Genomic DNA, 27,089 nt, shown 5'->3' on the forward strand with positions numbered 1-27,089 from the left:
ACATTGATGATCTTCAAGCTCTTATTGCCTGAAATAGGAAGAATAATTGTACTTAAAGAATAGAAAATAAATCGTAGAACTGCCACTCATATTTTGGCAATGGTGTTGCTATATGTTGAAAGAATTATCATTTTTAATTATCATTCTCTACAATGTATTCATAAATGGTATTATAAAATTGTTAACATCTAGTTGACATATGATGGTGACACTTACTTGGACTCAAAGTCATCATAACCTAACCTAAACATATATAGTTTACACTGTAGGGAAATCTCCTCCACCATTCATATGTTATAGGAATGATATTGACATTATATAACCAACCTATTTAATGGATTAATATTGTATGCTTATTCCCATTAAATCTGTTTTCCTCACCATTTCATGGTGTCATAAATCTGTCTTTATTTTTTGTGATGATCTAAGTACAATGTATGTTTATTTAACAATGGATTAAGTTTTATATCTCAGGCTTACTTTAGTAATACCTTTGTATCATACTTTTAGCATTCAACTTGTGCATGCACTTGTAATTTATGAAATAATGCATTCCTATCCCAAGTCAGGAATTTCTGGCCTTATGTCTTGTTTTGTTTTCACCTTTAGCTTATTTTTATGTTACTTTAGTATATAGAGGCAATTCTTTCGTTGTACTTGTGTATAATGATGTTTTGGGGCCAGTTGCAACCTGCCCTGTGGTATGAGGGTTTCCTCATTGTTCATTGAAGACCTGTGGGTGGCCTTGGGCTGACATTTTCATCCTGGTGGGGTTATTGTCTCTTTGACATATACACCATACCTATTCTTGTTATATATTAGTTTTCTCTGGAGTAAAACAACAAATATTTAATACAACATGAATTAACATTGTCCTGGTGTATTGTCTATACCTTCATTCCATGGCAGTTCAATGTTAAATCCTGTCCTGGTTTATTTTCTATACCTTCATTCCATGGCAGTTCAATGTTAAACATTGTCCTGGTGTATTGTCTATACCTTCATTCCATGGCAGTTCAATGTTAAATCCAAAAGTCGTTAGCCATTAATTAGATGCTCTAGACTTGAAAAAAAACTCATTTGGATAAATATAAAATTACATAACTTTGTTGTAGGTAAAGAATAGGAATGTTTCCAAATGAATTTTATAGAATGTCATTCTTTTTATTGATATTCTGAAGATAATATAGAATGGGTGTTTTCTTTTTCAGGTGGTGCATATTTTATGATATCACGTAGTCTTGGTCCAGAATTTGGTGGTGCTATTGGCCTGATTTTCTCTGTAGCTAACGCTGTAGCAGTGGCTATGTATGTCGTAGGGTTTGCAGAGACTGTTAGAGATATACTAAAGGTAGATATTCTTAAACAGTCATGTATATTCTGGTTTTTCTAATACTAGTGCTTCTTAATAAGTACATGACTGCAAGAAATCGTTTTGTTTACATAATGGTATGGTACATAATCTGTAGACATTTTGTATTCATGTGACAACTTAAGTAATGGTCAATAGATGTATGGGACACTTTTTACAACTTTATAAATGTTAAAGGAAGGTTTAAAGTAATTTTTGGGTTGTTAGACTAATTGAAAGAGATTAATAACCTAAAAAAGACAAAAGCTATGTATTTTATGAAACTTTCTTTAAAGGGAAAGATCACCTTTGCATTAAGTTAGGCTCTTGTGATAAATCATACCCACGTAAACAAAAATAAATAACCTTTAATGCAAAATGCAAAGTTCGAAATCTTTGAAATATACATGTATGTAGATAGCCATCTTGCAGAACTCTCCTATCTGAAGGAAGATAATAAGCAGACTTTATTGATTTCGATTGGCTGGTGACGTCACTAAGTCAGTTTGGTACTGATACAACTTGTATCATACAAGTACTGCAAATAATATGTAAACAAAGAATATTCTTTAAATATTTCTACGATCCTGTTAATCTTATCATCAAAACATGTTGTCTTGTCAAGCTTATGATTGCACGAATGATAAAAGAGAAATATTCTAAAAGTTTTTTGACCGGCAACACAAATATTCTTTGGAAGTAGCCATTAGATTTTCCATTGACATACTAGTCTTCTGACTGTAAATCCTGTTGTTCGTCAATGTTGTCTGATGTTTGCTTACATTTTGTGCCTCAATCTCTTTATTTAAGGTTGAAATTATAGGGGAAAAGTCCCAAATTTGGGATTTCTTCGGACATCGTAATCAATTACCTTTTTACTTTCACTTTACACACCGACTTTGTGATGTCACAACTCAATCGATCATGGTGGCTCCCATAGGCGTGGGAAATTCAAATTCCCTAATTATAAATCACAATTAATTGGTTAAGAAAAGGAAATTATTTTGTTTCATTTAATTTTGATGAACATTTAAAAGATTAGTTTTGATACTTATGACTTGCACAGAAATATTTTCAACTTCTATAATTATATTCATACTGTGTAAGAATCTTATGCTTTGTCAAAATATTGAAATGCTACAATCCAATATCACAGATTTATCAGATATTGAAATGCTACAATCCAATATCACAGATTTATCAAATACTGAAATGCTACAATCCAAAGTCACAGATTTATCAAATATTGAAATGCTACAATCCAATATCACAGATTTATCAAATACTGAAATGCTACAATCCAAATTCACAGATTTATCAAATATTGAAATGCTACAATCCACAGGTCTGAATGTAATGCCCATACTTCAATACTTGTATCTATTCCTTTGTGCCCCCAGAACTTGCAAATGATATATAAAGGGTAGGAAATTCTAAGATCAGCTAAAAACAATTCAGATATACAAAGTCTTCTCTTGAAAGTTTTTCGCTATTAAACTCAGGCCTTTCATTAAGAGGCGGTACCAGGTACTTTTACCCTTCTAAACTATTGAAAGGTACCTCCAGAATTTTAAAAATTTCATACATATTTATTAAACAAAATGATGAAAAGTACCTCCTATGCAACCAAAGGTACCTGCATTGCAAAAAAATAATGAAACCCCTGTAAAGTGTCAGTTGTTTTTGTAACAAAAATCCTAGGGAGAACACTGGTTTTTGTTAATATTTTGCCTAGTAGCATTTGACCTTGCTTCTTTCATATGAAAAGCATGAATCAACCTCTTATTTACATGTAGAGACATGTTGTTCGCCTTTATTTTAGTGGAGCTTTTTAATTAATCCTTGGTATTAAAATTTACATGTTTGTAAGTTAACCTTTGTTGTGTAACAGTATATAGCCTATATCATTTATTTCATGTAGCTAGACAACCGAAGTTTTTCTGTTGTCACACTAAAAATAAAACCACAGTGAACTAATGCTTAGGGTATTTTTGATTTTTTTCCAAATGTATTTACAATAAATAAAGGTTGTCCATACAGTTGTAATGAATAGGTTGTTAAAATAGAAAAAATATCATCTAATGAGGAAATTGTTAGCAATTATAGATCTATGTTTACCACAAGTACTTCAAGAAGTGATCTATAAATCTTATAGCTTAATTCTGTGGTGACTTTAGTACTCATCAAGTTCATTCTTTAGCCAAAAGACAGTAATTAAACATGCATTAAATGTCTAAAGGACTATAACTCTGTTGTTTATATATATGACTAGTAACAACTAAAACTTGTGCATGACAACATGTATATATTATATAGATCATGTCTGCTTAGGGAAACAGTCTGCATGTTTAACTTGCCCTTGTTGTTACTTAACACATAAATTTACATTTTTGAATGGTGATAACATTTAAAAATATGTAATATATACATGTACAATTCTTTAAACTGGAACACGCCTTTCAAATTAAACAAAAATTACTCGTGTTACTACATGGATTTATGAGTGATGTGAAATAAGTCCCAATGTACTACTAACAGGTTCCATCCTTAGTTGATGGATATCTTATATTACACCAGACAAGTGAGAATAGCATACAAGTTCCTCTCTCATCAAATCTGTATTTAACTTGACTTATGATATTATTATGGTTTGTCTGACAAATATTATGCACAAGGCCAAGATTAATGGCTACATATTTAAAGTGCATACCAATTGGTTACACCTTGTCATGTGCTGGATACGTGTTGTCAGAACCAGAATTTACAAGTTAGTGTGGTTATTCTGGTGGTTACTAGATTTGTATAACAGAAATAGATTTTAGAATACTTCTTATAATCTGTTTGAACTTGTGCCATGTGTGTTTTACCAGTTCTAATAGTGATAGATATGATAATGTTATCTATAACACTTTCTATTTCCTGTATCATCTAAAAGTTAATCCTTGTAAATATTATCTTTCATTTTATAATATTACAACAATAGGAAGTATTAATTTATTTCCATCACTAGTTTCAGTATTATCAGTATTTTATTATATACTTTAATTTTCACTATAATATATAGGAAGTAGCCAGAGATATTAACAGTGATACATGTATATCATTAAGCATACACATGTTACAAACAAATTGAAGATACAAAACTTTTCATTTGAACTTTTTTAACATGTGTGGAGCTTGCAATGATATTTATATAATTTCCTGTAGTATTATTAACTATACTTATCTTAAATGCATGCTTTTGTTTATATGTTCTATCAAGATAACCATTGTTTAGAATCTTTAATTGTTTACTCATCCTGAAGATGCTTACAGTACTCCAGAGAGTTACCCACACTTTAGATTTTTTTCCTGAATTGGGAATACTACATCTCTGGTCTGGTTTCATTATATCTGTTAGATTTATATTGTTTTTGCATTGGATATTGATGAACTTCAGATAACTTTTTATTACAAAACTATACTGTTGACATGAAAAACAGTCATTTATTGTACTTTTCTCCATATCAAGTAATTCAATGAAAACATTGATGAATTTAAAAAGACAAATGGGTTAGGTAAACAAATGTTTTGATGGGATCTATATACCTGTTGGGGTAATTTTACAGAAAACCCTACAGCTGTTTAGATGTCATGACCTTTTAACATTTCCTTTAAATGTTTATACATATACTTATATCTTCTTACATGTAGAAGGTGTATGATCAGTGTTTATACACCAATCTCATTAGTGATGTCATATTCACTAATTTGCATATCATTAAGTGTTAAATTGATTGGCAAATAAACAACTAAATAAACAAATGACAATTTCATTATTAGAATCCCAATTTTCAAAACTTGATAACTCTTATTTTATATCCAATTTTGGTTCTGTAAAACATTTCATTTAGACAAAATAATTCATATTTTGTATGGAAATTTATAACGCTTTAGATAAAATAATTCATATTTTGTATGGAAATTTATAACGCTTTAGATAAAATAATTCATATTTTGTATGGGAATTTATAACACTTTTAGTTCAACAATAAATGAAATGATTTTTATATGTTTACCTCTATTTTCATATACAATTATTTTTAAAACTTTATGCTCATATAGTGTGATTACTGAATTTATTTATTTAAAAATTCCATAGATAAAAAAAGTTTTATTTGCAGTGAATGGAACCAAAAGAAATTTCAGTTATCTCAAAAAATGAAAAGTTATGATGATTTAAAGTTGATGCCCCATGCCACTCAATGTACTTTTTGCCAACCAAAACCAAATCACAGATACGTGATGACAAAGAACCCTCCTATAAACAGTTTATTTCTAAAACTTGATATTATTTATTTTTGTATTTTTACTAAAGACCCTGTTATTTATGAATTAAACTGGGTGGCATTTTTGGGATTCTTACAACTAACAACCAAGTATCAGTGTTAATTAAAGATTCTAATATGACATCCTGAAAAGACTCTGAGACCACAACTGTGATTGATTTTCGATTGCTTTATGAGCAGCACATGACCTACTGGACGTGGCTTGTGTGTTTGTTAATTATTCCCCATCTTGAATCATGTAACATTCTGATGTGTGTCAGCTGTTTTCATTCATTTCAGTATTGTGAATGAACAAAAATATGAAAACGTTTTTTTTTTAGAAAAGTTAGGGTATATTATATTCCTGGAAAGAAAATTACTTGCACACGTACATGGTAGCACTTGCCATGTGAACCATCATGTATGAAAACTAACATCATTCTACTTAATTAACCTCGTCTTTCTTATAAATAATAAAAACATTAAGTTTCACTAACGACCATTTCAACTGGCATAGCATATAGTGTGCAGCCATATATTGACAGATATGACAGGTCTATGTTTACAGTAATAGGTCACGAAAATGTAAAAAAATGTACCATAATTGTCCTGTTAGAATAAAAATAAATTAAGGAAACTCCAGTTTATCATTTAGCCTTCTCTGTAGCTCGGGATTAAATAATTGGGTATAAATGGTCAGCCCATGGTAAAACAATGATAAACTGGAGTTTGCATGATTTATGTCTTAATTGAACTGTAGAAAATAGATATGTAATTTAGGCAAAATAATTCAAGGTTTGATTACATGGGTAATCTTACTGCAACTTGTAAGATGTTCAAACAAAGATTGATGATGGACTGTCCATGATTTTTCTTTTGTTGTCCATATTCCATTGTTTGCATTTTCAGAACAAATATTTCTGGTTGTACTAGTTTCAGGTTTGGTAATATGTAAATATCTGCCCTTTCTAGATTATGTACAATCGAACCTTGTTAAGTCAAAGTCATTGGGACCATGCACAAATGTTCAAGTTATCCGAGGTTCGAGTAATCCGAGGTTGAGGATAAACCAGAAATACTAGTAGTTTGGTCCATGATTGTTTCTGTATTTACATCATTTGTTGTACTTGTACATGTACATGTACTTCACTTTACTTAGTACTTCGAAATGTCATGCGTTTCATATCGGAAGATATTTTTTTGTATGTTTTTGTATATCATGTTTGAAAAAGTGAACGGCACCAAGTGTTTCATTATTTTTTTTATTTCTTCTTTATCAAAAACGTCATAGCTCATAACATGCTGCTTTGTCTGATTCACAATCAGGAGTATTGTCAAACAATGTGCTGTACAATATTACAATAAAATTTCAAATTCATTAGTGAAAAGAAAGTAGTCGTTGAAATACTTTACTATCGTCTGTTTGATGTTTCATTAAATAGATACCATTACACTTCATCTGTATTTTTTTTTAATTTCAAAATAACAAAATATCCGATATCACTATTAGTGTAAATCCTGACCTGTTATTAATAATTTAATAATTCGTTTCTTTTAAAAAGAAGCAATTTTTAATTAACTAAATAAACAAATCAAACTATAAAGAGTGTCAACAAATCAATTTTAAAAGCCACGCTACTTGTTGTTTAAACACACTTCGTTCATGGTTTGTAATAAAGCAATAAGTTTTCCGACTAATTAGTTGACATTGAGACATTAGGGTTAATTAACCTCGAAGTCCTATCGAGGGGACTGATTGATTACCACGAGGTTTCGAGTCATCTGAAGTAAAATTGTATTGGAGTAAGGGGAGTTTTGCTGGGACTTTGTAATTAGTTCGAGTTATCCGAGATTTCGACTAATCTGAGTTCGACACATCGAGGTTCGACTGTATATATTCACAAGTAACCACATCACTTAGATTTTTTTTTCTTAGAAGTGCTGCAATGAAAACTTTTATAACAGATTTTTATACTTCTACTGGACAAAATGTTTTTTATGTTTGGCTGATTGGCATGGTGACTTATGTATGTGATTGGCATGATGACTTATGTATGTGATTGGCATGGTGACTTATGTATGTGATTGGCATGGTGACTTGTGTATGTGATTGGCATGGTGACTTGTGTATGCGATTGGCATGATGACTTTAGTATGCAATTGGCATGGTGACTTTGTGTGTGATTGGCATGGTGACTTGTGTATGTTATTGGCATGGTGACTTTTGTATATGATTGGCGTGGTGACTTGTGTATGTGATTGGCATGGTTACTTATGTATATGATTGGCATGGTGACTTGTGTATGTAATTTGCATGATGACTTATGTATGTGATTGGCATGGTGACTTGTGTATGTGATTGGCATGGTGACTTGTGTTGACTTCTTTACATGTTTCCAGCATATCTATTCTTAAGTGTGTGACTCAGAGTTATTCATTATTACTAGTTATATGGGGGAGGGTACCTAGCATGACAAGATGTGTAATCTATTGTTTCTTTTTGCATTCTTACCAATTTTAATCTCGTCTTTGCTGTACTTTTAGGAGCATGATGCTCTGATGATAGATGAAGTCAATGATATCCGTATTGTTGGTGTGTTGACAGTATCCTTGTTGTTGTTGATAGCTATTATTGGCATGGAGTGGGAAGCAAGAGTAAGTCACATTTAAAAATTTGTTGTATTTAAAAAAAATCATTTTCATCCTCAACTTACTAATTTTACACTTTGTAATATTACAATGAACTGTATTTTCTCATTTTCACAAGAAGTCAACAATCAGTATTAAACTACTTAATGTTACATTGTTGTGTGATGTCTTACATTTGATACTCTGTATATCTAGGCACAGATGGTCCTTCTAGTAGCTCTGTTGATTGCCATTGTCAATTTTGTAATTGGGACTTTCATTCCTCCGTCACAAGAAAAGCTAGATAGAGGAATTACTAGTTATAGTGGTAAGTGCTTAGAATTACTTCGTTATGCATTGTTCTTGATTTCTTGAAGTTTCATCCTTTATTAATTTTTCCTTCACATTTTAATGAAGTCGACTTTGTAGTATGATTTAAGTCCTACATGTAGTTGCTGAGATATTAACCCAGTAGTCCGGCAGTAGTCTGTAAAGTAATTCAAGTATTTTTATATTATTTTCTTTACAGGCAAGGTATTTGTCAGTAATATAGGGCCACAGTTTACAGGAGGGGAGTCATTTTTCTCAGTATTTGCAATATTTTTCCCAGCTGCTACAGGAATATTGGCTGGGGCTAACATTTCAGGTGATCTTAAGGTAAGAGTCAGTGTAAATAATAAAACTATTATTGATACCTTTATATACATGATAACTATTGACAGATTAATTATGGGAAATTGTTTGTACATGTATGTATGGATTTTTTAGCATTCAGCAGGGTACTGTGAAAAGGACACTTTCCTGAAGAAAATTACATCAAAAATGCAATATTCCCAAAATTTTGACTATCTTCCTAATTTTGACTCCCAAATGGCAAATTTGTCAATTTTTTTTCTTAAATAAAGCTTAAATAATATCCAGATAAACTCCTGGTATGGGGGACAAGCATGTCATGTGCAGTAAACAACTGTTTGTGGAGGAATTGTTCAGCATTTTAATGTCATTAGAAACTGTTTTTACTGTTAGTACTATTGATTATGAACATTATTTTTAATCTGTTTCAGAATCCTCAAAAAGATATTCCAAAAGGAACCATTCTTGCCATTTTTATATCATCTGCTGTATATATGGTGGTTGCTGTGATTCTAGGTTCTACAGTGATGAGAGAGATTCCATTGAAAGTGTGCACGGATATTGTCATAGCTAATAGCAGCATAGCTACCTCATTTGTAGATAATTCATCTGTTACTATTACTAACTGTACTTATGATACCAGTCAAATGTTTGGATTGTTATATGATTTCCAGGTAGGTAACATGTCTTATATTTAACTAGAACTAGATTAAGCAACTTTTTAAGTATCTGTGAAGAGTCTTGATTGACTTTACTTTAAGTGGTGACTATGTAAAGTTTAGTAGGTCTAAGTAAGAAATCTGTGAAGTCTAGAGCTGATGGGCCACTACGGTTACACAACTATGACTGAAAGTCCCACTGATATTGCTTCTTGGGAGATGGCCTCTTTATATTTTCAGAAAATAATAATATTCAGCTGTTTTTCTTAATATGGATCATTGGAAACAATATTTTAGTCATTAAACTACTATTTTCATGGGTAGTAGTGTTAATAATGTTAGGGTTTTTGTTGCTCTGTGAAGTAAGGGATATACATGAATTCTATTACAATGTCAGTGTTCTCAATGAATTAGGGACACTTTCAATTGAACTTCTAGTTTGACCAAGATTTGAGTCATGTCTACAATTAACAAACAGTATTACTTGTTTTAGATATCAGTTACCACACAACAATGGAATAAAACTTCCATAGTAAATTAGTATGATTTGCTACAGCATCAATCACTTTTTTAGTGATTTACCACATTAAAACAAGTGTTGACTGTCCACCTGAACATTGATTTGATATTAGTTATTATCTCTATCTTTGTAAACAACCTCTGGCCATTCCTTAAAGATAATTGATACACATCAGAATTCTTATTTAGAGTGTCTTGTTCATGATAACAGTATGAAGTCCAAATTTCAGTTACTTAAGGTGTGACTTATCTAGAAACAGGTGGAGGGACTGTTCAGTTTTGACATTATCAAAATGTGTGGAGTGTAGATATTGCAATCACCTTGTTGGTCCATTAATCAGTCTATTTTTCAGTTCATCTGTTACACTTTTCTGCAACAGATTTCTCAGCTTCAGTTGGAGGGAATACTCCACTTTTCAGGTTTACCTGCTGTTTACTGCAAATGGTTGAGTCAGGGTATTCTTAGGAGGACATAGTGTGCAACATTGAACTGACACACATCCTATTAGAACTTTGTCTTTAGTATGGAAAACATAGTATTACTACACAATGTAGAGGAAATGATCCATGTGAATTTTCTACAACCCATTAATTATAATGTCTTGTTAACTGATTTATTCAACGGGTCATAGTTTTCCTTCCCTCGTTTGTCTACCCTGGACTTGACTTTTTATGAGCAACTTGGCAGGTGTTTCTAGAAAAGCAGAGGACCCTTACCCTACCGGTGCACCTGGTCCATGCTCCCAGTTTTTAGTGGAGTCCGAGTTGCTCATTTACTTTTGTAACTTTGTATGTATGATTTTAGTTACTTTATGTTCTTTGTTGTGTGTGTCTGTTTTCCATGTCTGGTCTTTGTCCCTGTATTACATTCTTTTGATTACCGCTATAACCTTGGTTCCCTTGATTACTCTTTGATATTAAATTCAGCGTTTGATTTTATACCACAATGTGATCATTTAAACCCTTCTCACAGACACATCTTTAATGTCTTAACAAGTTATTGCTATCACTCAGCAGATTATGGTGACTGATGTACATGTATTTTAAAACAAGTTTTCCTTGTAGATATCATTACCTTTTCTGGTTTGAGTTATAAATTTCTTGTACAATATCTTTGTACCATTTTACTGCTTTCAGTTGATAATGAAACCAATATGCTTAATGATATGTAGATTTGTGGTGTGTTGATATTTTATTAATTGATTCAGACAACCTGAGGCGAGATTTATTCCCAGTGTCATAGTCTTGCTTCAGTTTTATAATAGTCTGGCCAGTAGGTTTCTTCCTGGAATGAGCAATATTGAATGGGATAAGCACTTAAATCTGGTTTAGATGTAGACTTATCAATAGGCGGGTCTTGTAGGAAGTTAAATATCAAATCTATTGAGTAATAGCTGATTGATCTCAGTCATGACAGTATCTATCATTAATTACATGTATGGTTGGAATATAGCTATTGATCTGTACTATTAACAAAGAAAAATTGCTTCAGAAAAAAGTATCTGAATCTCCTCTGTTGTTTATGTGTATACTGTTGACCATATCTATTATCTATTTTAATTTATCATGTACATGTGTCTAGATACAAGAAATTTGTTCTGGTTCTTCTATAAAAAAACTGAGACAGTAACTGTTAGAACTATATCACTACATAATTATAAGAAATTTGTCTTGTATTATCACTTATCTAAAAAATAAATATCAACATGTTCAGGTAAAATACATAAGCATTTTAAAGTACAATGGAATTAAGTGAAAATCATTATATCTGACATTATTGATAATTTCCTAAAGAGAAATGTTTATAAAGAGGAGTTTTACATTTTACTGTATACTGCTATTATTTGATATGTCAGTCACAACAATGAAAACTACTACTCAAACTATCAATAACAGCTCTGGTAGTAAATATAAGGGCCATGAATTTGTATGAGAGCAGCAGAATGTATTGGAATTCATGAATACAAAGCAGTAAAATATCTGACAGAATGTTTATTGATTGACAAGTTAGGTCAAGGTCACTGTATTGTCAAGGAAACATTTGTAGAAGCTACATAGTCTTAGTGAAGTCGTATTGGTGTCATACATACTGTATATTACATATCAAATTCTGTATCACATGCCATATCAGCCAGACATAAGGGAAACTCCCATATCAGCCAGACATAAGGGCTATTGGCCTCAGAAACTCCCATATCACCATAAGGCCTACTGGCCTGAGGTATGATACAGTTGATTGTTTATATGGTATGTGGTACAGATTTCATTATATCATATATTTGAACTATGCTTCAAATGTGTTCCAAGTAGGGGTGCAGTATAGAGAATGCAATATACGATATAGGGTTTACTAGTAAGCAATCATTTATAATGCATATACAAAAAAACATAAATTTTAGTATAAATATATGATATATGTAAGTATTAGATAGCCATTTTAAATAATGCTTTATTGTCTAAAATATTACAAAAAGATGGGTCCGTAAGATCTATGCTGTACCTTACTCATATACTGCATCAGCTGTATAAAATAGTATATAGAGGAAAGCTGGTGGAAGTTTTTGTTCTACTGAAATGTTCCCACATTGCACATATTTTACTTTTTATTTGAACTTCATCACCATGACCTAGAGCTTGGAACATTCATGTTGGTTGCATTTCTTGAAACTTTTAAAGAGCTGAAATTTGTAGAGTTCATCCAATATTGATGTATTTTGATGTATTGTAATGTTTAAATCTATCAAATTAACACAAAAGTGTCCTGGTTAGTAGAACAATAATATATAAGATGCATAGGACAATTGATTACAGATGTTAAAATTCTTTAATACAATATGAAGGTTGGTAAATTGTTTGATTATTATTATGCCACAATTACATCAATACTGTCTGATCTGTCTTAATAATAGTCTTTGTTTGTTGTGTTAACAAACGTATTACATGTAAGTTTCTAATTGATGATGTTGAACTCACAAAAGCTCTTACATGTTATATGTCAATTTGAAAAATTATGTAATATACAATACCAGAAGTGTGTCAAAAGTATATATACAAGCTTGATTAACCTTAAATAAAACTTTGTTTTACATTGAACTAGATTGCCTTTTTCTTGCTGTATTATTTCTTACTTGATTGTAGTTGAAACATTTTCAAATTTCAGGCAATGGAGAAGATATCAGGCTTTGGTCCATTGATAACCATTGGTATATTTTCAGGCAATGGAGAAGATATCAGGCTTTGGTCCATTGATAACCATTGGTATATTTTCAGGCAATGGAGAAGATATCAGGCTTTGGTCCATTGATAACCATTGGTATATTTTCAGACAATGGAGAAGATATCAGGCTTTGGTCCATTGATAACCATTGGTATATTTTCAGGCAATGGAGAAGATATCAGGCTTTGGTCCATTGATAACCATTGGTATATTTTCAGCAACTTTATCATCAGCATTAGCTAGTCTAGTCTCTGCCCCTAAAGTGTTCCAGGTTTGTATAATACATTCTTATTGGGAATGCACCGGGGGACTATAGGTATAGGCCCTCTCTGTCAGTCATACTGGGAATGCATCCGGCCACTATAGGTATAGACCCCTCTGTCAGTCATACTGGGAATGCATCCGACCACTATAGGTATAGGTCCTCTCTGTCAGTCATACTGGGTATACATCTGGGGACTATAGGTGTAGACCTTCTCTGTCAGTCATACTGGGAATGTATAAGCATATTATAGGTATAGATCCTCATTGTCAGTCATACTTGGAATGTATAATCAGACTACTGGTTAGACCCTGTCTGTCAGTCATACTTGGGATGAATAAGCAGATTATATGTATAGACCCTCTGTCAGTCATACTTGGAATGCATAAGCAGACCATAGGTATAGACCCTCACTGTCAATCATACTGGGAATGCATAAGCAGACTTTAGGTATAGACCCTCTCTATCAGTCATATTAGCTAAGCCAGGTATTGCCTCAAAATGCTGAGGAATTAAATTTAAACAAGTAAGTTTTCTGCAAAGTCTAGGAATTTAGGATTTTTTTATGAAGGCAGGAAGAAAAGAAAAAAAAATGCACAATGATATAAAATATGAACATTTAAAAAAAAAATGTTTGGGTTCTGATACAATCTATGTTAACTTCCTACTTAACTTTTTAAAATGATTTCATTCTCCACTGTTTAGAAATGAAGTTCTGAAATTCAACATGTCTTAATCACTATTTTTTGTGTGTTTCAGGCTGTATGTAAAGACAAAATATTTCCAAAAATAGATTTTTTTGCTAAAGGTTACGGTGTCAGTGATAATCCTAGAAGGGCCTATTTCTTAGCTTATTTTATTGGTGTAGCTTTTGTGTGTATAGGTAAGTTTGAAGCACAAAACTGGTTACGTGTAAAATGTCCTTATTTTTAGGGAAATATATAACATGTATTTTTGATTATTTTGACAATACCATATAAATGATAATGGCAGAGAAACCTGAGGAGTATGTATTATAAAAGTAAACTTTAGTACTGTACATCAACAAGAATCTGATTTTTTACTGAAGCCAAAGGTCATGTCTGGCACATTTAGTTGACTAGGATAGTACATTTAGTGTATTTTAAAATCATATTAGGTTTGCAACTAACTATGCTCACTATCCTCTTCTTTACCAAAAAAAAAAAAATAATACTGAGCCAATTTGTACAAAAATGCACCTGCACAATATGTATGTCAATTATGAAGCATGGGTGGTATGTGGTATTCTATTATTATTAATTGTGTCTTAAACCATGAATATGATGATATATTTCTTGAAAAAAGTTACCTGTACCAGTATTTATGAAATTTGAATTAATGCTCAAATGATAGATCATTGTATTCTGTGATAGTACACAAAAAAATGTGATCTGTTTTGAATTATTCCCCTTGGATCACAGTTAGTTTAAATTGGTGAACAAGCTTTCATGGTATAAAAGTTAGTGAAATGGAACTTCTCACTACAAGTTATAATCACAGCGCTTTGAATTTTTGGTGATCTGAATGATATAACACCAATTATAATCTGAGTTCTATCTATTTTTAGCTGATCTGAATGCTATAGCACCAATTATATTCAATTATAATCCGAGATCTTTGTATTTTTAGGGGATCTGAATGCTATAGCACCAATTATATCCAATTTTTTCCTGATGGCCTACACACTGATTAACTATGCTGTTTTTGATTCTTCATTAGCTGGGTCTCCTGGTAAGTCAAATTTGTTTATCATATAGAGAGTCAAAAGTATTATAATTTCTTACTAACTTATGAAATATAATGTACAGGTACATATAGCTATGTTAGAGTTGAAATGGAATGAATACCACTTATGAAGTTCTGTACTCAGAAACTGCCATTAGTGATTCATGATGCAGAAAAAAAAAACATTGAACTAAAAATGCTTTTCACGTGCAACAAACAAATGACCAACTAAAACTGGTTATGTCTCTAATTTTTTTTCGGCATTAAATATGAACATGGGTTTTTGGCGTCTCTTGGTTCATCTACAGGCAAAATAAACATGTAATTGAGGGGCCATCAAGAGGGTAAAAAACTGTTATTGTGGGAAATGCACACATAAAATTATTGTACACTATTCAAGTAGAAATTATGCTGAGATAAAAAGATTGAGAAGGACAAGTGTATGTATGAATATTTATAAAAATATGTTATCTATTTCAGGAAAAAAATAATTGTGGGTCATTTTTGTGTTATTTTCACCTTAATGGTTTAAATAGATTGTCAAAAACTTAATTAAATTCAGTACTAATATGAATTTTAAAAAAATGAAAATAAATCATTTATTGTAATGTTTTCTTTTAATAATTATGCATTATAAAATGAAATCAATAGACTTAAACTATATTGAAAAACACAATAATATCATTTATACAGCAGTTCACACTATTACAATTTGGCATTCTTGTAGACTTTCCTTTTTTTTTTTTAAACCTAAATGCAATATCTGGGAAGCAGAGTCAGCACATGTAGTTCTTAAAATTTTTCTGGACTGAATACGATGAATGAAAAAGGATTGCATATTAATAAAAAAAATATTGAATAAAAATTGAAAGGTGATGAATTTTGCAACACATTACTTTCTATATTTCCCAAACTTTTTATCATTCTGTACACAGATGACAGTTTTAATTGAGTAGCAAACTTTTATTGTAAAATCTGACATAAATGTCATTTTCCTTTAAACAATACCGTTATTATAATAATAATAATGATATTCCGTAATTCTGTTTTAAAAAATTGCATTTTATTACACTTCTTTAATTGTATGTTAATATATCTTAAACAAATTTTATTTCAACACATCTAAGATAACATCATACTTGTAATTTTAAAAAAAATTTGGGAGATCTATTTTCAAGTTAATTGAACAAATTACCCCCTCAAAGAAGCTGTAAATCCCCTCTCCTTAATTATATGCTAATTTTGCCTGTAGATCTTCATGAAACACACAGCATGAATCACCTTCTGTCTGATTTTTGCAAAGGCTGCTACTTAAAACAATTTTTCTTACTGCATCATCGCTTTAATGCTTCTCTAGAAAAGAAAGTTGGTTTTCCAAACATGGCATACATGTCCAGTTACTGTGAAAGTAATATCGTTTGGTGGGATAATAGCTATAATAATAATAATAATAATAATAATAATAATAGACTTTATTTTGAGAGTGCAACACAGTTAGTTAAAAAGAACTAATCTTCTCTGAGGCCATCAGGGTTTGATAAATTCAGATTCCAAATCTGAATAAATTTTCAGTCCAAAACAAGTGATTGTCAGTTGAAATTAATTTAATATGTAAAAAACAAGAAAGTTTGCTAAATGATGAATATCACTATTGATGAATGAAGTTTTTTTCATGAGTATATGATTTTAACAATTAAAGTATGATCTGGAAAAACAGATCCTCTCAGTAAACAGATCCTCTCACTAAACTGATCCTCTCACTAAAGTGAAGCCTCATGAAGTTCAAATTCCATTTCTGGCCTTGTTAGTTTTTGATACTTTAACTTACCAAATAAAATTTTTTTGGCATATTTTTGTGCTAAAAATTTGTGAATAAATGGATCCTCTCACTAAACTGATCCTCTCACTAAACAGATCCTCTCACTAAACTGATCCTCCCACTAAACAGATCCTCTCACTAAACTGATCCTCCCACTAAACAGATCCTCTCACTAAACTGATCCTCCCACTAAACAGATCCTCTCACTAAACTGATCCTCCCACTAAACAGATCCTCTCACTAAACTGATCCTCCCACTAAACTGATCCTCCCACTAAACAGATCCTCTCACTAAACAGATCCTCTCACTAAACTAATGAAAAATTAATATTAGAGTTAGTAGTATTATATTACATGCCATTTTTATTTTAGGTTGGAGACCAGCATTTAGATATTACTCTATGTGGATAAGTTTGTTGGGTGCCTTACTTTGTACAGCTGTGATGTTTATAATAAATTGGTGGACAGCTCTAATTACGTTTGCTGTTGTTGTTGCATTATTTGTTTATGTTCATCATGTTAAACCAGGTATCTGTAAACTTTTATATCTTGGTAGTAATGACTAATACTCTTATTGTTGACAAGCAATCTACTACTGGGGGTGTTCAGTTGTCTTCTCAGGGCAATCTAATTGGCCAGTTTATTTGAGTACTGGAGTAACAAAAGCCTAAGCTTCAGTGATGGTAGGGTTTAGTTAATATATTTGTCTTCCAAAGCTTCAGTGATGGTAGGATTAATACCTTTGTCTATTTTTTTGTAGATGTTAATTGGGGTTCATCCACTCAAGCCCATGTATATAGGAGTGCTTTACAGTCTACACTCAAACTTATTCAAGTTGAAGATCATATCAAAAATTACAGGTAGTGTTTCTGTTTGAAAATTATATAAAAATTTACATATAGTGTTTCTGTTCAAAGATTATATAAAAATTGCAGGTAATGTTTCTGTTTGAAGATCATATTAAAGATTGCAATCATAATAAAATTGCACGCATTAATGAGTTAACAGTACTAATAATGTTCCTCATTTGTTTTTGGGAACACATTGTTTTTACCCAATATCTTTCTTTTAACTTGTATTTTACCTGTATTTTGCAGACCACAGATACTTGTGTTGACTGGGTTACCAAAGACACGCCCAGCACTTGTAGATTTTGTATGGTCATTGTCCAGAAAAATTAGTCTGATGATTTGTGGACATGTTGTTTTGGTAGGTAGACATTCTGATTGGCAGGTTACTTAATGATACAATTCAAACTAAAGTGAAGGCTCATGAAGTTCAAATTCCATTTCTGGCCCTGTTATTTTTTGAAACTTTAACTTACCAAATAAAATATTTTGGGCATATTTTTGTGCTAAAAATTTGTGAATAAATGGAGACAAGAATGATTAACAAACTGTTACAACAGTTACATGACAAAATGTCATCACAAAGGTTTCTATGTTTAATGAATTAGACAGTTTGTTCTTAGCTCACCTTGCCAAAGGCCATGTGAGCTATTGCCATCACTTGGCGTCTGTTGTCATCAAAACTCTTCTCCTCTAAAACTACTTCACCAATTGGAACCAAACTTGGTATGAATGTTCCTTGCATAAAATTGATGTGGGAATTTTTGATCCGTCGAAAAACATGGCCGCAGTAGTTTTTTGCATATATCTCCTAAACCGTTAGGTTTAGCCAAATTCTGACTGGGGTAAAAGTGTTTGGCATGACAAGATCTATCTGTGGTCAAATTTTCATTTTAATCTGTGAAGATCTCACTAACCACTTCAACGTTTCCATTACTTTACATGTTAAAAAAGTAATTTTCAAAGTCTCACTGTGAATTCCCAGGACAAATAACATCTTAAAGTTGCATACCGTTGCGAAGCTTGGAAAATAAGGCTTCCAAAATCATTATGCTAATGATACAATCATTGTAGAAATTCTTCACAAAATTTACTTGAATAAATAATACTGAAAATCCACATTTTGACCTGTTCTGCTAACTGACAGCATGGAGGCAAATTACTCACACATGTAAACAATATTCATACACTTTTGTAGTTAATTACATATATGATTTTAAAGTACACATTCTCAGCTTTATTTTGACTACTTTTAATCATAATACATACAAATAATGCACTGACAATGCATATGTCTAGGTTCTGTGTGTTTTTGGTACTACATAGTGGAGGGTGGCCATTTGACCCAGAAGTGGTTAGTGAGACCTGAAAAAATTTTATGAGTTTTTATGTTTTTCTTTTTTTACATTTTATGAAAGCTTGTGGTATTGTGAGTCTAATAAGACCAAAACTGTCAAAATCAGACATAGGACTACAAAGAAATGGTCATTTTTATATCATGCCCCTTAGTGATATTTTCCTTAAATTACTAAAAAATTACAATTTTAACTAACTTGTCACACCAAATTGATACCTATGATAATTCAAGAAGTTGTAATAGTAAATATCATTTATCATTATGAAAAAAGAACAGATTTCAACAGTTTATATCATACCTATTTCATTACTGTGTGATTCTAAGTCTGTGCTGTGTGACTATTTGAGTACTTTGAATATCCCAAGCAGTGACGTTGTGTATTTCATGGATGACGTCAAGTTATGAGTCACTGTTACTGATAAAAATCTTGTTGCTAAGTTGTTTTTTAAAATACCTTGCACAATGCACCTCTTAAAATATAGCCAGATTACCAATATCACTATACTGATTTTATGGGAAAATGGAAATAATGACCAGGAAAGGCAATTTTCCTCAAATTATGCATTTCTCTGAAATATGCCATAATTTAATTTATGGTCTCACTAACCACTTCTAACGTTTCCATTACTTTACATGTTAAAAAAGTAATTTTCAAAGTTTCACTGTGAATTCCCAGGACAAATGACATCTTAAAATTGCATACCCTTTGCGAAGCTTGGAAAATAAGGCTTCCAAAATCATTATGCTAATGGTACAATCATTGTAGAAATTCTTCACAAAATTTACTTGAATAAATAATACTGAAAATCCACATTTTGACCTGTTCTGCTAACTGACAGCATGGAGGCAAATTACTCACACATGTAAACAATATTCATACACTTTTGTAGTTAATTACATATATGATTTTAAAGTACACCTTCTCAGCTTTATTTTGACTACTTTTAATCATAATACACACAAATAATGCACTTACAATGCATATGTCTAGGTTCTGTGTGTTTTTGGTACTACATAGTGGGGTGGCCATTTGACCCTTAAGTGGTTAGTGAGACCGAAGCCATGTTGGAGTTATTGCCCTTTTTCAAGGTTTTTTTGCTATTTTTAATGTTATTTCTTTCAAAACTCTTTTCCTCTGACACCACTTGACCAATTGGAACCAACTTTGAATGTTCTTTGGGGTATTGTGCATAGAACTGATATGGGGATTTTTGATCCATCGAAAACATGGCCACTGTTACTAAAAATAGAACAAGGGTCAGACTAGTTTTTCGCATATATCTCCTAAACTGTTAGGTTTAGCCAGGTTCTGACTGGGGTAAAAGAGTTCAGCATGATGAGATCTATCTGTGGTCAAATTTTTATTTTGATATGTTAAGCCATGTTGGAGTTATTGCCATTTTTCAACATTTTAGCTCACCTTGCCACAGGCCATGTGAGCTATTGCCATCACTTGGCGTCCGTTGTTGTCGGCTTCCGTCGTTGTCATTAACAATTATTCAAAACTCTTCTCCTCTGAAACTACTTGACTGATTCGAACCAAACTTGGTATAAATGTTCCTTGGGATATCCTGCATAGAACTGATGTGGGGATTTTTGATTCGTTGAAAAACATGGCTGCTGTTACTAAAAATAGAACATGGGAGTCTGACAGCAGATTTTTGAATATATTTCCAAAACCGTTAGGTTTAGCTTAATTCTGAAAGAGATATAAGTGTTCAGCATGATGAGATTTATCTCTGGTCAAGTTTTGGTTTTAATCCGTTAAGCCATGTTGGAGTTATTGCCCTTTTTCAACAATTTTTGCTATTTCAATGTTATTTCTTTCAAAAATCTTCTTCTCTAACACTACTTCACCAATTGAAACCGAACTTGGTATAAATGTTTCTTGGGATATCCTGCATAAAACGGTTGTGGGCATTTTTGACTCATCGAAAAACATGGCCGCCATTACTAAAAATAGAACATAGGGGTCAGACAGTAGTTTTTTGCATATATCTCAAAACCGTTAGTTTTAGCCAAACTCTTTCAATTGCTGAAATGATCCTTATTTTAAGGCCTTTAAAAGTCTTCAGGGATCAAAGTTGTCAGGCGACTCTTTGTAAGAGTTATTGCCCTTGAAATATGAAAAATTAATAATTTTTTTTGACAGTTTCAGCCAATATCTTGAAACCTATAATAGATCGAAAGAAACTTTCAATTGCTGAAATGATCCTTATGATAAGTCCTACAAAAGTCTTCTTGAGTCAAAATTGTTAGACATTTTGTTAAATTTATTACCCTTGAAAGACAAATTTTAACCAGGTGAGCAATTCAGGCTCCTGGGAGCCTCTTGTTTTGCTATTTTGAATGTTGTTTCTTTCAAAAATCTTCTCCTCTGGCACCACCTGACCAATTGGAACCAGACTTGGTATGACTGTTTCTTGGGGTATCCTGCATAGAACTGATGTGAGGATTGGATCCAATGGAAAACATGGCTGCCGTTACTAAAGATAGAACATAGGAGTCAGACTGTACTTTTTTGCATTTATCTCCAAAACCATTAGGGTTAGCCAAATTCTGACATGGGTGTAAAGGTGTTCAGCATGATGAGATGTATCTGTGGTCAAAAATAAGCCATGTTGGAGTTATTGCCCTTTTTCGACTTTTTTTTTGCTATTTTGAATGTTATTTCTTTCAAAATCTTCTCCTCTGACACCACTTGACCAATTTGAACTAAACTTGGTATGAATGTTCCATGGGGTATCCTGCATTGAACTGATGTGGGGATTTTTGATCTGTCGAAAAACTTGGCCACCGTTACTAAAAATAGAACATAGGGGTCAGACAGTAGTTTTTCGCATATATCTCCTAAATAGTTAGGTTTAGCCAAATTCCGACTGGTTAAAAGTGTTCGGCATGATGAGATCTAGCTGTTATCAAAATTTGGTAAAAATCTGTTGACCCCTGTTGGAGTTATTGCCCTTTTTGCTGTTTTTGATGTTATTATTAATGTTATGATTTTTGATCTGTTATAAAGCATGGCCGCTGTTACTAAAAATAGAACATAGGAGTCTGACAGCAGATTTTTGCATATATCTCCAAAATGGTTAAGTTTAACCAAAATCTGACTGGAGTAAAATTTTTCAGCATGAAGAGATCTATCTGTGGTCAAATTTTGGTGGAAATTTGTTGACCCATGTTGGATTTATTGCCCTTTTTGGACGTTTTTGCTGTTTTTGTTGTTATTACGTTAACAAATCTGCTCCTCAGAAACTATTCTGCAAAATTGAATGAAAGTTGGCATTTTTGTTTTATAGGGTATCCTTAAGGAAATGACCGATTTTTGATCGCTGAAAAAAACATGGCTGCCATTTCTAAAAATAGAAAAATGGGGTCAGACAGCAGATTTTTGCATACATCTCCAAATCTGTTAGGTTTAGCCAATAGCTTTCAATTGCTGAAATGATCCTTATTATAAGGCTTACAAATGTGTCCAATGAATCAAATGGAATCAAATTTATCTGACAACTCCTTGTTAGAGTTATTGCCCTTAAAAGGCAAAAATTTAACCAGGTGATTGATTCAGGCTCCTGGGAGCCTCTTGTTTATATCTGGATATATAAGCTGAATGATTTGACAAACTAATTATTTTCATCTTGATAAAATAGGCTTTTATGGTTAGAATACTTAGGATGTTGATGCATGTGGCCATAATCTGTAAAGAAAAATGTAATAAAATCAATTATTATATAGATAGCAGTGTTTTATCGAATGTTCCCTTTGAAATAAATTTCGATAATTCACACTGTGAAATAAATTCAGTAATTAAATCTTGGACTTTTGCCCGGCAAAACATCACAACTTTGAAATCAATCCGCCGTTCACAAAATTTGAAATTTATGTTGAAAATAGGAACGAATAATCGAGGACCTCTATATAATGAATAGGATAATCGGTTGGTTATCGCGAATAACCAAAATATGATCAATCATGCCAAGAACACAGTAAGATTTAAATCATGAGCGGATGTATGTGTTCTTCCAAACTGATGATAATATTTTGGTTATTCACTCCTTCTAATTAATACATATCTATATATGATTTTACTAAATTAATTTTCAGAGCCCAATTTATTGTATAAAACAAACATACCCCTTCAGTTTACATTTGATTTATAAGTTAATTCTTGTCAATGTCAATGTTTGTGGTTTAACTTTTGAAGAGCTCCAGAAAACAAGACATGTAACAAGGACACATCAGTACCTATATGATTATTCAGTTATACATGTGTATATATAATTTTAGGGAGATTTCAATGAGAATGTAAGATTGATAAATAGATACAGGTCTGGTGATCGGGATGTTAACAGATGGCTGTACAAGAGAAAAGTCAAAGCTTTTTACAGTGTGACAGCTGCAGCTGATTTCAGATCTGGAGTACAGGCCCTTATGTTGGTAAGTTGTATTGCTATTATAAAGGGAGTTAATCCTTTAGATTATTACATATAATCTCAGCCACAGACCTCATAACTACTTCCTGTTGTTTATACAATTTATACCAGGTTCATATGGATTTGAACAGTGTGACCAAGCATGTGCAGAATGTTTTTGAATTCTGCAAAGTTTCTCTTGGCAGAAATAATTTTTTTCTGTTTAAAAGGGACCTTTTCAAATCTGGATTTTACCACTTCAGTTGTATTTTAACAGTAAACTACGTCCCAATATTTTACTAAAATAACCGGATATTTTTAGAACACAGGAGTTAGTAAACTACATCCCAATGTTTTACTGAAATGACCTGATATTTTTAGAACACAGGTATCGGTAAACTACATCCCAATGTTTTACTGAAGTGACCTGATATTTTTAGAACACAGGTTAAAGGTAAACTATGTCCCAATGTTTTACTGAAGTGACCTGATATTTTTAGAACACAAGAGTTGGTAAACCACGTCCCAATGTTTTACTGAAATGTCTGATATTTTTAGAACACAGGAGTTGGTAAACCACGTCCCAATGTTTTACTGAAGTGATCTGATATTTTTAGAACACAGGAGTTGGTAAATTACGTCCCAATGTTTTACTGAAGTGACCTGATATTTTTAGAACACAAGAGTTGGTAAACCACGTCCCAATGTTTTACTGAAATGTCTGATTTTTTTAGAACACAGGTGTTGGTAAACTACGTCCCAATGTTTTACTGATGGGATTTTTATCTGGTTGGAAGACACTAGAGAACAGGAAAGATGTAGAAGATTACTTTAATGTCATTCAGTATGTATATCTTGATCTTCACACTTGTTTATTAATTAATTATACCCCATGCAACAAAGTCAGTCAGTCCATTATCAGTTTTCCTGATTTTTTTTCTAAATGCTTGCAGATATTGACATGATTTTTGGTATATAAGTTCACTATGATAAGTTACAGGTCAAGTTTGACTTTCGTTTTGCTCCGATGATTTTTACTGAAATTACAGGCCTTGAACTTCACAAAAATAACAGTTTTCCTGACTTTGTTTCTAAATACTTGCAGATATTGACATGGTTTTTGGTATATAAATTCACCATGACATGTTACAGGTCAAGTGTACGTTTTGTTCTGCTCTGATGATTTTTTTCAAAATTACGGGCCTTGAACTTATCAAAATTCACAGAAATGACAGTTTTCTAGATTTTTTCTAAACGTTTGGAGATATTGACATGATTTTTAGTACAGAAATTCACCATGATGAGTTACAGGACAAGTTTGTAGTTGGTTCCTGTCCGATGATTTTTACCAAAATTCACAGAAATAACAGTTTTCTAGACTTTTTTTCTAAACGTTTGGAGATATTGACATGATTTTTAGTACAGAAATTCACCATAAGTTACAGGACAATTTGTAGTTGGTTCCGCTCCGATGATTTTTACCAAAATTACGGGCCTTGAACTTATCAAAATTCACAGAAATAATAGTTTTCTAGACTTTTTTCTAAACGTTTGGAGATATTGACATGATTTTTAGTACAGAAATTCATCATGATGAGTTACAGTACAAGTTTGTAGTTGGTTTCGCTTCGATGATTTTTACCAAAATTACGGGCCTTGAACTTAGCTTAACTTAGACTTTTTTTCCTAAACGCTTGCAGATTATGACATGGCTTTTGGTATTTAAGTTCACCATGACATGTTACAGGTTAAGTGTATGTTTTGTTCTGCTAGAATGATATTTACTTTGGATTAAAACTCAAAGAAATCACAATCTGGAGTTTGAAACTACCATTATGAGGTGTAACAGAATTTAGTTAGAAGATAAAGGTCTAAAGCCTAAAAAACACTCTTATTCCATTTTTATGGGGTCCTTTTACATGTATTTCTCTTACAAACAAATTTACTTGAGTATCCAACATAGGGACGCATGGGGTATGTGAGCACGCTCACTTAGGTTCTGCAATTGATTGTAGAAGTAATGTTTGGTCAGAAAATATAATTATTTGGAAGTTCTTAAATCCAAATGTAGGGCATCTTTTTGAATTTCCTTATAGCACTTCAAGTTATTAATGCAGTTTACACTTCTTTTTTTGTTCTTCATACTCCGACATGAAAATTGCATACATAACTGGCAGTTATAGATGTTTGAATACAAAAATACCAATCATATATCTTGCAAATATTGATATGCTGTACACAAGTTTCAAGAAGTAACCTATCAGCAGCATTACAATCAAATCTATAGGAAGATCTGAATGGTAACATTAATTGTATATAAGAAGTACTTATAACCAAAAGTATCCAAGTAGGAATCCAAATCAATCACGGAGAGGTTCTACCATGTGCAATACAAAGAATGAAGCCTCATTAATTTAGATATTTTGAAATTGGTAGTACTGCAAATTTTGATTAATATGATATTTATTTAGCTTACATTTATATTGTATTTCCAGTGATGCATTTGACCTTCAGATGGGTGTAGCTATCTTAAGAGTACAAGAAGGTTTCACAGTTGATGATAATGCTGAGTATGCTAAGAAGGAAGAAAGGGAAGATATTTCTGGTAACCTGATATCACTTACTTTAGTCATTTATATATACATATATATTGAAAATTTCTATCACATTTTTCCAACATTATTAGCTCACCAGGACCAAAAGTGAAAATTTTCACTAAATATATTTTAGTATCATCCCTAGCAATTGTGTTGAATTTGGTGATTATGATTGTCATATTTTAGAGTTTTTGGACTTAAATTCATAATAGAATGGGGGTAGTTTCTTGTTTTCAGAAATGAAATGCAATAAGCAATTTTGAAGCAACTGTGGTAATATTTTCAATTTCTATTGATGTCGGCTTCCTTTTGGATTTTTATAACATCAAATTTTACAAAAAATTATTGATTAAAAAAATATTGGTCTATTATATCAGATCTATACCTTTCATATCATGTATTTACGCATTGCACATTGTAGGAGAATGTTTTTAAGGAGATGGTCAAATTGGGTAGTGCTCTCAATCACCATTAATTATTCATAAGTAATCAGTTTAACTATAAAAAAAAAAAAAGAGCTTAAAAGGTGAACTGATGGCACAGCTCTTTATTAGCTCAACATGTTTTTTTTGTTATTTTCAACAAAAGATAACAATTAAAACTTCATTCAAAGATGTACAATATTTTAACTGCAGCTAAAATACTGTATCTTGGATTTGTTTATAGTTTCAATGAGGGGTAATAAAGTCTCAGTAATATTTCTCAGATAATCACCAAATGTTAACATATCAGTC

General features: G+C 31.9%; 1 protein-coding gene across 2 annotated transcripts in view; it reads left to right on the plus strand.

Annotated features, from left to right (window-relative positions):
- The window catches only part of LOC148623114 (solute carrier family 12 member 2-like), a 52,102-nt gene that overhangs the window by 5,285 nt on the left and 19,728 nt on the right, over positions 1-27,089 (plus strand). For both annotated transcript variants that reach the window (XM_088573646.1, XM_088573647.1), the window contains 14 exons: positions 1,212-1,351; positions 8,203-8,313; positions 8,503-8,614; positions 8,816-8,943; positions 9,351-9,593; positions 13,478-13,585; positions 14,336-14,459; positions 15,227-15,328; positions 17,514-17,669; positions 17,902-18,001; positions 18,239-18,350; positions 23,634-23,783; positions 24,493-24,602; positions 26,254-26,363. In XM_088573646.1, the coding sequence (XP_088429772.1) occupies positions 1,212-1,351; positions 8,203-8,313; positions 8,503-8,614; positions 8,816-8,943; positions 9,351-9,593; positions 13,478-13,585; positions 14,336-14,459; positions 15,227-15,328; positions 17,514-17,669; positions 17,902-18,001; positions 18,239-18,350; positions 23,634-23,783; positions 24,493-24,602; positions 26,254-26,363 (1,806 nt within the window). The remainder of the gene's footprint in view (positions 1-1,211; positions 1,352-8,202; positions 8,314-8,502; positions 8,615-8,815; positions 8,944-9,350; positions 9,594-13,477; positions 13,586-14,335; positions 14,460-15,226; positions 15,329-17,513; positions 17,670-17,901; positions 18,002-18,238; positions 18,351-23,633; positions 23,784-24,492; positions 24,603-26,253; positions 26,364-27,089) is intronic.

Source organism: Perna viridis, chromosome 3 (assembly GCF_037379345.1).
Source record: "Perna viridis isolate PV_CMFRI_1.1 ecotype Kerala chromosome 3, ASM3737934v1, whole genome shotgun sequence".
Lineage (NCBI taxonomy): Eukaryota > Metazoa > Mollusca > Bivalvia > Mytilida > Mytilidae > Perna > Perna viridis.